Genomic DNA, 13722 nt, shown 5'->3' on the forward strand with positions numbered 1-13722 from the left:
AATCGCTCTACACACACACACACACACACACACACACACACACACACACAGACACACAGACACACGCACGCACACACGCACGCACATACACCACGACCCTCGTTTCGATTCCCCCTCGATGTTAAAATATTTAGTCAAAACTTGACTAAATATAAAAATAAGAAAGGTTAAAATATTGAAACATTTAATTCGGGACAAAACCAAACATTCACTAATAAGGTTTTAACCTTTCTTGCTTAGTGATTTTTAATCAACTCATTTATTTATCATATTTGAATATATATGAAAATCCAAATTGATATTGTTGAGTGTAATATTCTTCTTTGGTCATGGACTAATCCTCCCACGGCTTTTACGTGTATGACCGATTTTACCCCGCCAATTAGGCAGCCATACGACGCAATCAGGGGAGTTGTGTATAATAATTTGCAAGGAGTATATCACCTCTTCAGGGGTTTGGCCTCGAACACGAGGATGCTGGGAGACGAGACAGGAATGAAGGTAACGCACTGCATCCTGTGCCTTCTTCTCATGGCTCATTTTCTGTGGAGGAAAATTGCGCCAATATTTCAAACTACAGTGGAACCCCCCTTTTAAGACCCCCCAATTTAAGACTCCCTCCTTTTTAATTTTATTACCTTGTTTTCTCAGACTTTCTGTTCATAACTTCTGTAAAATTACCCCCTTTTTTTTAACTCCTTCGTATTCAAGACCTGATTTTCTCAGATTTGTTTAGGTTTTACAAAGGTGGTTCCACTGTATTACAAACAACAGCAAAGTGAAAAATATCACACTGGTGTACTTAAATTATTGAGAAACAGGCCTGCCAGGGCGGTAACTATGGACATTGAACCGGCCTAGACCGAAAGCTACTGGCCTAGACACTGACAAGTACAAACCCGATAGAGTTATTTGAGAACATCATCTAATGTACATCCCAACCTGTAGCAAAATCTTGTGTTCGTGAATCCCCTTCAGTTCTCAGTCTTAGTTTGTTTGTTTGTTTGCTTAACGCCCAGCCGACCATGAAGGGCCATATCAGGGCGGTGCTGCTTTGACATATAACGTGCGCCACACACAAGACAGAAGTCGCAGCACAGGCTTCATGTCTCACCCAGTCACATTATTCTGACACCGGACCAACCAGTCCTAGCACTAACCCCATAATGCCAGACGCCAGGCGGAGCAGCCACTAGATTGCCAATTTTAAAGTCTTAGGTATGACCCGGCCGGGGTTCGAACCCACGACCTCCCGATCACGGGGCGGACGCCTTACCACTAGGCCAACCGTGCCGGTCAGTCAGTCTTAGTTAGCACAACACTCTATACAAATGGAAAAAGAGCACAGGATCTTACCCTGAAGCGAGACCCTTTCATGGAATCCAACTCTTGCAGCACTATCCATGGAATGACGAGATAAGGACGTCCATAGTCTGAAACCAGTAAATGAAAACTTGCTCAAAATTAAAATGATTACTAGGAGCGAATGAGAAAAAGAAGAACATGATTATTTAATAAAACTCTCTATTTGGTTAGAAAAATAATTGGTAAGGATTCTGCACAAAGTTAAAGGCAACATGTGTTTTGGTGTTTGCAAAACCAGTGAAATCCCTTGTTCGTACTCTGGTAAAACTGGCAAAAAGTTATGGGGTTCAATATGGATGCAATCATTACACAAACACACAGACAGAGAAATGTATATTACAGTATTTACACACATGCTTGCATGCATTTACACACAAGAGGGTGCACAGACACCCACCGTATGCAATTTTTACTGAAAAGTTTCCATTGAATGTTTGATGCCAGTAGCACATTGTCCAATCTTATTTTTATCCTGTCATTGTAAACTGCTTGGTTTTTGTTTGGAGAATCAATACAAACTGAAACACAGTTCCCCCCAAAAGCGGCGTATGGCTGCCTCAATGGCAGGGTAAAATCGGTCACATACGTAAACACCCACTCGTGCAAAAACACAAGTGTACATGGGAGTTTCAGAAGAAAAAACACAGCTCTGACCTTTCAACGCCATGTCTCTGAGTTTCTGCACAAACTTGAGCGATCCAATCAGCACATTGGTGTCAACAACAAGATAAACAAGCTGAAACAAAAAAAGCAAGAAGAAAGCACTGAAGTGTACAGTATGTCAAGTATTTTGCCTACATTTTTGTGTCACTTACAATCATATTTATTATCTTTATTTCTTTATTTGGTGTTTAACATCATTTTCAACCGTTCAAGGTTATATCGCGACGGGGAATTTATGTGTGTGTGTGTGTGTGTGGGGGGGGGGGGGGGGGGGGGAAGATGTCCTTAAAGGGATTCTTTCTTTCTTTCTTTATTTGGTTTTTAACGTCGTTTTCAACCGTTCAAGGTTATATCGCGACGGGGAAAGGGGGGGGGGGGATGGGATAGAGCCACTTGTTAATTGTTTCTTGTTCACAAAAGCACTAATCAAAAAATTGCTCCAGGGGCTTGCAACGTAGTACAATATATTACCTTACTGGGAGAATGCAAGTTTCCAGTACAAAGGACTTAACATTTCTTACATACTGCTTGACTAAAATCTTTACAAACATTGACTATATTCTATACAAGAAACACTTAACAAGGGTAAAAGGAGAAACAGAATCCGTTAGTCGCCTCTAACGACATGCTGGGGAGCATCTGGTAAATTCTTCCCCCTAACCCGCGGAGGGTATATTTCCCGCACCAAGTTGGCTGCTGTCTTCCGTTTTCGGCGGTTGGAGCTTTTTCTCAGGGTTGCTCCCTCCCCAAGAATAGTTGCCTTACTGGGCTGACGAGTCCATTCTGCCCGGCCCATGTTAACAATTTGGCTCAATCTTCATCTCAGATCTGGCCAGTCTTGTACATGGGATAAGGCCATCCCTCCACTTGAACTAATACCAAAATCAACACTCTACTAATGGCTTTTAGCTTCAAGGAATTAATTCATCAAAAATTAACTGCACAGCCACAGAGGTCCTCACTCAACACTCAACTCTCCCTTCTGGCTCCAAGAAAGCTGCTAGGGATAACAGTGGCCACACTCCGGTACACCGCTTCTGCTGGCGGGTTAAACGAAGTGAGGGGCCGACGTGTTCTACTCATCGGTGGGCAGACCGAGCTCAACAGCCGTGGCAGGCAGTCGATCTAGGGGAGAGACCCCCGATAAACGTCCATGACCGAAAGCGAAGGTACAGGACCCATGCGGTGCCTAACTGCTGCATCACGTACCAAACGCTTCATGACAGAACTAGAGGTTTACCTTGCTGGCGGTGGGAAGCCCTTGGACAGGAGAAACAGGTCTTGTGGTCTGTGCCTGCTGCACACTCTCTGTCAGCATTCCCATGGCCTGGAATAGGATTGAAACTCATTATACTCTTCATTACAATCTAGCAGTTTTGTGAAAAAAGTGTTATGCACTCTTAGCACTGTCTTGTGCTCACATACCCATGCTCCCACATGAATACACAAAAACTCTGATAAGAAAACAATTACAATAGAACATAATTGGTCTTTTCTACAAACTAAGAGTAAAACAGAGTTTTCTGTCTTCATTTGCAAGAAAAGGTTAAGGCCCCCCCCAAAAAAAAGGTCTGTTTATGGTAAAATAGGCTAAAAAAATAGGGTCGGTTGGTCGGGATTTTTTTTTTCTCTCCAAAAAACCATATTTTTACGTTATTTTGCAAAAAAACAAGATTTTTTTTTTTCTCCCCCAAATGCCAAAAAAAAGTCTAGGGTCGCGCAAAAAAAATAGGGTCGGTCTGGTTACCATAAACAGACCTATTTTTTTTTTTTGGCCTAACATAGCTTTAAAAACTTTTTCTTTCAGCGTTCAAAGGTTGTACTGTCTCTCAAAATCTGCTGATTTTATGAATTAGCAAAGACTCCTAGCCAGAGATAAAAATTCATGAAGGTTACGCAACTGTTTTCGCATTCCAATCACTCTGAAAATTGTTGACATGTAACAGTAGTAGACTCTTCAGCCAATAAAGCAATATGGAGATTGTACAAACCTTTGCATTTATGTCTGGTTTGAACTTTTCTCTGAACTCTTGCAGCTGAAAAATAAAAATAACAAAGCGTATTAAAATATTGTTTGTCCAGGAAATATAAGTACACCCAAAAACCTAAGATGCAAATCGACAATAAGAAGTAAAGTTATTTCACATCTAGATAAGTCATAAAGTGATGAACTGACGCGTCACTCCACTGAACAAAAAAAATGCAAATTTCTTTCAGGTAATTTCTTAAAAAAGAGTCGAAAAAAGAGAGTAAGCAAGCAAACACATAAATCCTTTATAAGCTATTGTTACCATTACATGATAGTCCAGCATTCCTTCAGTGTCTTCACTGGAAAATATTTAAATACACAAGACATGTGTTGATGTATGAGAAGAAAAGTAGGAGTAGGACACATACAAGCACAAGCCACACACTGCATTTGTACACACACACTTACATCCATCATAATCTGGTCGTCATCATCATCCACTTCCATAGCAACAGCGCCCTCTTGTGCAGCAACGGGCGACTTGGAAGCAACGGGATTCAGCGTAAAAGCAGGAGAAATAGGAAAAGCAGTAGCCCCCATCCCTGAAGCATTAGCTTGTAGCGGACCTGACAGCGTGGTTCCCACAGTAGCAGACGACACACCGCTCAGAGTAGAATTCCCATTCTGAGTGCCAAAAAACCCAGGTGGACAGATTTCACCACTAAGTCTCTGCTGTTTTAGGTCCGACGCGTGAGCAGAACACTGCAAGTTGAACACTGATGGTAACTGCTGCTGAGCGACGGAAGGGAACCCTGAGGGTGGGGTATGTTCCAGTGTTGAGGTGCAAAGAGATGGATTTGCGAGTGGAGAGATTGAAACTGTGTCAGCGAAGACATGAGAAGGAGAAGTCACTGACTGAGCTGCTAAGAGACACGTTCCTGAAGGCACCAGTTCCGAAGTCAGTGCATCAGGACTTGAACTAGCCTTCTGTTGTTTTGACCAAGCTTTGCTTCGTGTTTTCATTTTCCTTGCCTTGCTTTCTTGATCGCCAGCAGTGTTTAGTTGACTAGCAGGCACGGTCCTCTCTGCAGTGCTGTCTGACAGTCTGTTTGAAGGAGACGCAGAAGATCCTGTTTGAACTGCTGAGGAACTCTCCCTAGTAAACTGAATGGAGTCCACATCACTCAATAAGCGCTTCAATCTTCGTTTACGACTACCGGAGATGTCCGTCGAAGCAGAGGTTCCAGAGGACCTTGTTTGTGGAGCATTGCAGGTGTCGCCTGAATCAGCTACTAACTGACTTTCAACACCGTCACCGGTGGACCTGAGCTTTTTGTCATTAGTCTGTGGCAGGCATTCTGGTCTGCTAGTGGCAGCCATAGAAGCACTGGTCTCTTTTTCTCGTGAGCTTGAAACAGCACTATTGGCAGGCTTTGAAGTCAAAACCCTAGGAATAAAAGGTGCTCGTTCAACAACTTTGGGAAGCACTGAACTAACGTCAGTTGATGGTGCTTTCTTCTTCTCTGACCCAGAGGGTGAGATAGGATGCAGGCCTTGCCTTAATTCAACCACTGAATTTGGAGCAGACAAATTCTCTTTAACTTTCTTGCTCAAGCTTTGCCCTCCTGCCTGGTTTGGTGAACCCGGCACCGCAGTTTTCTGAACATTTCTACGCTTCACTCCTGTCCTGAACTCCACAGTCACCGCTTCACCAGTCTGTAGTGGTGAACTGGCAGCCCTTTGGTGTCTTGCAGCTGGTGACAAAGGCGGTGAATAAGCTCTGCTGGTGGTCCTTGACTCTGGTGCCTGACCCAACTTGGACACTGTCGGAGACCGGTTTGTCTGCAGAAGCGGAGACAAGAGTGATTGTAGGGGGTAAGGTATTTTTGTAGTGCTTGACAGAGGAGAAGATTGCGGGATGTTGGCAGTTCTCGGCTGTTCACAACCCGGAGTGTTACTGCCGCTGTTGCCCATGTTCATGTCCTGGTTCACTATCACATCCGCCAAATTTGTGCTCCAGCTGGCACTAGTCGGGATTGTACTTTGACTTTGAGAAGCGTCACTTTGTCTTGTCACAATTTCATGTTGTGACGTACTTTGTATTCTGGGAGTCGGTTTGGAGTCATACTTCTTGCCCAACAGTGTAGCGATAGGGGAGCGAATGATTTTCAGTTCTTCTTCCGTTAGGCCGCTGTGAGCTGACCCTTCACAATCACTATCAGACGTAGGGGTGGCAGCAGCATCCGAACGAGGATCAGAGTTTGGCGAATCCCATAAACCAGTCCAGTGTGTTTTCTTCTCTTCAACTTTCTCGCTGGTTGCGGTTTCACACAGTTTCCCTCTCTTTGGGACGTGCTGGCTCCAGGCTAGAGCAGCCTCACCGAGGCCAGAGTCTCTTTGGGACGTGCTGGCTCCAGGCTAGAGCAGCCTCACCGAGGCCAGAGTCGGAATCCCACGACTCCAACTTGTCGTCAGAGCTGCTGGAGGTGTAGTCAAGGTTGGAGCTGGACACAAACGTATCGTCACAACTCAGGTCCAGTTGATCCTCCTCCCTCACGTTGTTCACCTCTTTCTTCAGCTGCTCTACCTTCTTCAGGTGCTGCTGCTTGAGGAAATTCTTCAAGTCTAACTTTCTCGAGCTGTGGGCTTTCTTAAAGGGAAGCAAACACTCTCTCTTTGGGGAGATGAGACTTGGTTTCTCCTTGTTCGGGGGTTGATGAGTCACTTTCTCCTTGTTCGGTGGTGGGTCTATCGAATTTTCTTTCTTTGGTGGCTTTTCAGACTGAAACAAAGCAAACACACTGAAGGAAAAAGAATATTAATGCCGGATACAGAAGCACATAAGGCCTAAAAAAAAAATAGGTGTGGTTACGGTAACCCGACCTACCCTATTTTTAGGGGCCGACCCTATAACTTTTTATTACATTTGTCAACAAAAAAAAACACACACAAGAAAACGAGTGCAGAAAACGCAATGAAAGCGAAAGCGCCCGAGTCGCACACTTATTTCCCTGTCAAGTAGGTTTAATTTGTACACATTAGAAAAAAAAGTTTAAAAAAAAAAAGTGATTGCCTACCTTCCTACCCTATTTTTTTTGGCTATGTTACCGTAACCACACCTATTATTTTTTTTGGCCTTATGTATTCAGTCTCATTCAACCGTAAAACTGCTTGAAACAGAAGTATATGTATGCACAAACAAAAATCAGCATAAACTGAAAGAAGGCGACCTTACTTTCTGCTTTATGAGGAAATGACCGATGAATTCGAATAATTTGCATCCTGTTGCTCTTAGCCACTGCATGTGTGGGAACAAAAGTCTTATACCACTGTGAGAAGTCAAAGTCTTACACACATTTCCCATAAAATTACCTCACCATTATTTCTGATGCACATAAAAATAACTATGGTGTAGGTGCACCTAGCCTACCTGATTGGCGCTGGAGCTTGGTTCTGTCTCCACAAGATCGGGCAGTTCCCATGTTGAAGCTCCAGTCACTGTGTTGAAGTAGAACACACGGTCAGGGTGGCTCTTCGACACACGCACAATCCAGCCATATGGTAGTTGACGTTTGGGCTTGCCTTGCTGCTGCTGGTTAGACTCGGACGGTTTGGACTGATCATCATCATCCTTTGCCATTTTGTTCCCACGTCATTTGATTTATCTTCCTGCAACGTTTTAGAAGCAACATGAAGGTCAACAAAGAGTGCATACATGTAGGATAGTTTTTGGTACATGATCACTGAACTATTACTGCCACAGCTGGGGTATCCAACGCCAATCTCATCCAATTTCAAAGGCAAATTCTACCACAGAAATCTCAGCTTGAAAGCTAGCCTCCCATTCACGAATCACAAGCAGGACAAACTACCAAAAGCACATTCATATAATGATATATTATTCCCCCCTCTGCTTCTTTCTCTCTGTAAAGGTGTAGGGCTAGTTATTTTTCGGTAACTTACCCAACAACCAAAATCACTTACCCAACAACGGGCCTGAATCCTCGATAGCTCACATGTTGATGAGTTAGACTTTGAGGGAACTACTTTAGCGATTGAAAAGTTCCGAACGCTCCAATGTACGAAATATACATCTCTAGACCAAACAATACAAACATACTGCATTTAAACTGGCAACTACAGGCTTGAACACATTAATCTCCATATAAAATCTATGAGTTTGGTTGTTTTCTAAATCCAAATCTAACGATCAGTGCAGAGAAACTCGCTTTAGATCTCTTATGAGTGCACGCAAACTCCCAAGGCAAGTAACTCTCGTACGACAAGAGTAGTTCCCCTTCCAAATTTTCTGAACTGAGTTGCTTGGACAAGAGACTGCAATCCGACGGTTAGTTTTCGACAATATTTCATTTTATAAACAGATCACACGCAACCAAATGCACACATCGCATCAATTTAAAGAACATACAGCGGTTTCATACACTATTTTGCCCCAGAAAACGGAACTTCATACAGTTTTTAATGTTGGAACACGGGTGCAAAAGTTCGTCTGCTTGTCCCATTCGAAGAAAGAACATTTCCTAAGCGATACCAAAACATGACCAGAACACACACTATCTGCCTTTACCGGCACAGCAGAATAACAACGTCATAACTGTGTACTTGATTTTAGTCCAAAACAGGGAAACCGACAAGAAGTGTTAACAGAATTGATTGATTTTCCCTGAACTATACAACCGCGCATTATTCAATCGCCAGCGCAGGTAGACTGGTTGAGGGATTTGGATTCGATCAAACTTTCGCACAAAAATTCCTCTTTTCTTTGAATAACTGAAGAAAGGAGGAATAAAGAGGTTACATACCTCGTCTCAGTGATTATTAAAAATAATGGTCTCAGTTCGCGGTCATGAAAAAGCTCGCTGAAGCTCGCATTTTTCATGATCCGCTAACTGAGACCATTACTTTTGATAATCACTGAGACTCGGCATGTAACCTATTATGCAGCTATACATAGTATAACAAGAGACTGGAACACGACTCCCCCACCCCCACCCGCGTCCCTGTCAGATCCTTCACTGCCTAGGACTAAGAGTAGGATCCTCCATGAAGTATTCATTCAAACAAGGCTTTTTGGCAAAGGAGATCCACTTCCAGTAAATGGTAATGTCTTCTCTGCTACTACTACTAGCCTAGAAAATAGTTGTTACATAGACAAAGTACAGGCAAAAATACCTGAAAATCAGAGCATACCTGAGGAGAATATCAGATTATCTCTGTAATCACAGCAATCGTTGTCTCTGTAAGCCCAAAGGTACAAGGAATGGTAACTTTCTGTTTGTTTACCTGGAACGTATTCCCTTTTCACACGCGGGGTTTTTAACTTCAAGTTACCCTTCGCCTATTCAACAAAAGCAACATTTCTAAAATGCGAACCATTTGAAGATGCCTATCCCGTATAGGAATAGCAAATGCGCTGGTCTGTAAGGGAAATAACAACCCCTTGTTCTATTCATTCCCATCATTTTAGTTACGTATTAGTTATATCCCTTGTAACGACCAACTCGCCATTGGGATGTGAATTGTGGATTTATAAGTAGAAAAGCAGTCATTAGTGGTGTTTTTTTAATTATAATTTTCATTGTTGTTGTTGTGCTTGTTGTTGTCCGTGTCATTTTTTTTAAAGGTACATGTACTCATAATTTCATAAAAAATATGATTTTACTTATTAATATTCAGAAAAACATTCATAGGCAAAATTATCAATAATTTTTTGGATTGACTGAAAGTTTGCTTTTTTATTTTTTCTCAGAAACTGATATAATTTAGATAGAATTTAGAGCAGAACCATCAGCTATGAATTTGGTTGAGTTACTTTGAACACAGTTTGGTGTTCTTGTGTGTTGACATTGTATGACATTTGAACATTTCCAATCTTTATTTCACACACACACACACACACACACACACACACACACACACACACACACACACACACATGTACATTCACATATTAACACAGACAATCATGTTTACAAAATATCAAATGTCCATTTATTTTGAGGTGAAAAATTGATATGCCTTTGCAACAATGTCTTCATGAACACAGTTCATTCCAAAACTGATAAAAATCAAATCTTTACTTACAAATCGTTTTTTTCCAGTTCATGAAAACGTTTCTTTCAAAAGCATGATTTGACATCATTATCATGAAGAAAAACAATGTAAACAATCCTGCTACCCCCATCCCCCAAAGGAAACACTACTGATATTTTGTAAATTCATACGCACTTTCTTTATTTATTTATTTGGAGTTTAACGTCGTTTTCAACCACGAAGGTTATATCGCGACGGGGAAAGGGGGGAGATGGGATAGAGCCACTTGTTAATTGTTTCTTGTTCACAAAAGCACTAATCAAAAAATTGCTCCAGGGGCTTGCAACGTAGTACAATATATGTATGACCTTACTGGGAGAATGCAAGTTTCCAGTACAAAGGACTTAACATTTCTTACATACTGCTTGACTAAAATCTTTACAAACATTGACTATATTCTATACAAGAAACACTTAACAAGGGTAAAAGGAGAAACAGAATGCGTTAGTCGCCTCTTACGGGTAAATTCTTCCCCCTAACCCGCGGGGGGTTTCATACGCACTCCCATGATTAAGTGAGACAAACAAAAAGATGGGTAGGGGGTCTAGGCAATAGATAAAATCTTGCCTTTTACATAGCAATAATAATGTTCTATGCAAAACCCACAGAATAAAATAATCATGCTCAAGGTTGCTTTAAGCAGACACCCAAAACAAGACACATCTTTAAAACAGTTGGTTCTGTTTAAAAAACACAAATTAACCACCAACACTTCAACCCCTTTTATAATTTGTTTGCATGTTGTGCGGTACAGTTGAACCTGCCCTGTGGCAACGAAATCTAGATAATGCCTGCCTGTCCACAACCACCCAAAAGGATCCCCAATGAGTTTTTTATTTCTTTATTTACATACATAAATAAGTCACCTCTACATACCGACCATCTGTCTACAACCACTTTTTTCAGTCCCGTGGGTGGTTGTTAATATTATAGAGAGGTTCGCCTGTATTTTGTTTCCATCTATCCAGTTGCACTAGCTCTCATTATCACAAACACACACACACACAAAATAAAAATTTGGAAAGGCCTCATGCATTCATTGAAAAATGTTTTCATTAACTCCATGGACTGTTGTCAGCTGTTAGGCAAGTCCATAAAGCACTCACACAAATCACATATTGAGTCCCCCTGCACACAATAAGACAATACAATTAATGAATCAAAAGCCAAGAGTCAAACTAATAAATGAATAAACATATATATATATATATATATATATATATACAGAAAGACAGACAGGAAACAATTTCAAAGAAATACAGCCAGGCAGACAGACAGACGGAGAGTCATTACGACAGACAGACAGACAGAAATATCCAAATTAAGGTGAGAATGGTCTTAAAAGTGTGTGTGTGTGTGTGTGTGTGTGTGTGTGTGTGTGTGTGTGTGTAGATATGTGTGTGTGTAATGGGGGGGGGGGTGTATTTGAAAGGAATTTCCCTTTTTGAGTGAAAAGAAATCTGATAAGTTGATAAGATACAAACCTTTTGTTGTAACGGCTACTAAGTCTTGACTTCCCTCCTAGACAAAATGTTTATTTTCAGAGAAACACAACTCTGTCCTTGTTATTACTGTGGACTGAATATTATTCATAAAGCCCACCTAAAGCCTACAAATCTGGCATCTATTAGACAAACCTGTAACCTCCAGTGCCACTCCAGTGATGAAACTGCTTTTCTCTGACGCCAAGAATACACATGCATCAGCAATTTCTGTTGACAAAAATAACGTAAGAGTGATTCAATAAAACTGGGCTGTTGGATAAAATAATAATTAAGTAGATGTGCAACGCCAAGGCACTGCATACCCCAGCGAAAGACAAACCTCTCTCTCTCTCTCTCTCTCAAACACACACACACACGAACACACACACACACACACACACACACACACACCCAAGTTACACACGTACACACGTACACACATACACACTCACTCACACGCACTCACTCACTCTCTCACACACACTTCACTGTACACACAAAACACACCCCCATACGCACATATAGACGGACGGACATACACACCTTTACAAACAAACACACATACACACACACATACACTTACGCACACGCACAAACACAAACCAACCCACCCACTCTCTCTCTCTCTCTCTCTCTCTCTTTCTCTTTATCTCTTATACAAACAGACACACACCCACACAAACACACACCCACACACACACACACACATGTACATACGCACGCACACACCCACAGACACACACACACACACACACACATTGACTCACACAAATCTCATACACACAATACACACACTCATACGCACATACACGGTTGGCCTAGTGGTAAGGCGTCCGCCCTGTGATCGGGAGGTCGTGGGTTAGAACCCAGGCCGGGTCATACCTAAGACTTTAAAATTGGCAATCTAGTGGGTGCTCCGTCTGGCGGCTGGCATTATGGGGTTAGTGCATGCTAGGACTGGTTGGTCCGGTGTCAGAATAATGTGACTGGGTGAGACATGAAGTGTGCTGCGACTTCTGCCTTTTGTGTGGCGCACGTTATATCTCAAAGCAGCACCGCCCTGATAATTATGGAAACAAACAAACAAATACGCACATAGACAGACGGACACACACACCTTTACAAACAAACACATATACACACTCATACACACACAAACATACATACAAACTCATGCACACACACATTCACACACACACACACACTCCGGTTGGTCCGGTGTCAGAATAATGTGACTGGGTGAGACATGAAGCCTGTGCTGCGACTTCTGTCTTGTGTGTGGCGCACGTTATATGTCAAAGCAGCACCGCCCTGATATGGCCCTTCGTGGTCGGCTGGGCGTTAAGCAAACAAACAAACAAACACCCACACACACACACACACACACTGTACATACGCACGCACACACACACACACACACACACACACACACACATTGACTGACACAAATCTCATACACACATAACACACACTTATACGCACATAGACCGGCACGGTTGGCCTAGTGGTAAGGCGTCCGCCCCGTGATCGGGAGGTCGTGGGTTCGAACCCCGGCCGGGTCATACCTAAGACTTTAAAATTGGCAATCTAGTGGCTGCTCCGCCTGGCGTCTGGCATTATGGGGTTAGTGCTAGGACTGGTTGGTCCGGTGTCAGAATAATGTGACTGGGTGAGACATGAAGCCTGTGCTGCGACTTCTGTCTTGTGTGTGGCGCACGTTATAAGTCAAAGCAGCACCGCCCTGATATGGCCCTTCGTGGTCGGCTGGGCGTTGAGCAAACAAACAAACAAATACGCACATAGACAGTCGGACACACACACCTTTACAAACAAACACATATACACACTCATACACACACAAACATACACACAAACGCATGCACACACACATTCACACCTACACACACACACACACACACTCTCTCTCTCTCTCAAACACACACACACACACACACACACACACACCAAGTCACAAACACACACACACTCACACACTCACTCACACGCACTCACTCACTCTCTAACAAAAAACTTCATACACACAAAACACACACCCATACGCACATATGGACAGACGGACATGCACACCTTTACAAACAAACACACATACACATACACTTATGCCCA

General features: G+C 42.5%; 2 protein-coding genes across 2 annotated transcripts in view; both read right to left on the reverse strand.

Annotated features, from left to right (window-relative positions):
• LOC138947972 (serine-rich adhesin for platelets-like) overlaps positions 1 to 7637 on the reverse strand; it is a 30286-nt gene extending 22649 nt beyond the window's left edge. The window contains exons 1-8 of the mRNA XM_070319497.1: positions 7428 to 7637; positions 6431 to 6779; positions 4466 to 6390; positions 4020 to 4064; positions 3269 to 3355; positions 2020 to 2101; positions 1357 to 1433; positions 445 to 543 (exon numbers count right to left, since the gene is read on the reverse strand). Of these exons, the coding sequence (XP_070175598.1) occupies positions 445 to 543; positions 1357 to 1433; positions 2020 to 2101; positions 3269 to 3355; positions 4020 to 4064; positions 4466 to 6390; positions 6431 to 6779; positions 7428 to 7637 (2874 nt within the window). The remainder of the gene's footprint in view (positions 1 to 444; positions 544 to 1356; positions 1434 to 2019; positions 2102 to 3268; positions 3356 to 4019; positions 4065 to 4465; positions 6391 to 6430; positions 6780 to 7427) is intronic.
• A 2349-nt stretch (positions 7638 to 9986) lies between these two features.
• The window catches only part of LOC138948939 ((3R)-3-hydroxyacyl-CoA dehydrogenase-like), a 32074-nt gene continuing 28338 nt past the window's right edge, over positions 9987 to 13722 (reverse strand). The window contains exons 7-8 of the mRNA XM_070320605.1: positions 11749 to 11823; positions 9987 to 11239 (exon numbers count right to left, since the gene is read on the reverse strand). Coding sequence (XP_070176706.1) covers positions 11223 to 11239; positions 11749 to 11823 — 92 coding nt within the window. The 3' untranslated portion in view covers positions 9987 to 11222. The remainder of the gene's footprint in view (positions 11240 to 11748; positions 11824 to 13722) is intronic.

Source organism: Littorina saxatilis, linkage group LG15, assembly GCF_037325665.1.
Source record: "Littorina saxatilis isolate snail1 linkage group LG15, US_GU_Lsax_2.0, whole genome shotgun sequence".
Lineage (NCBI taxonomy): Eukaryota > Metazoa > Mollusca > Gastropoda > Littorinimorpha > Littorinidae > Littorina > Littorina saxatilis.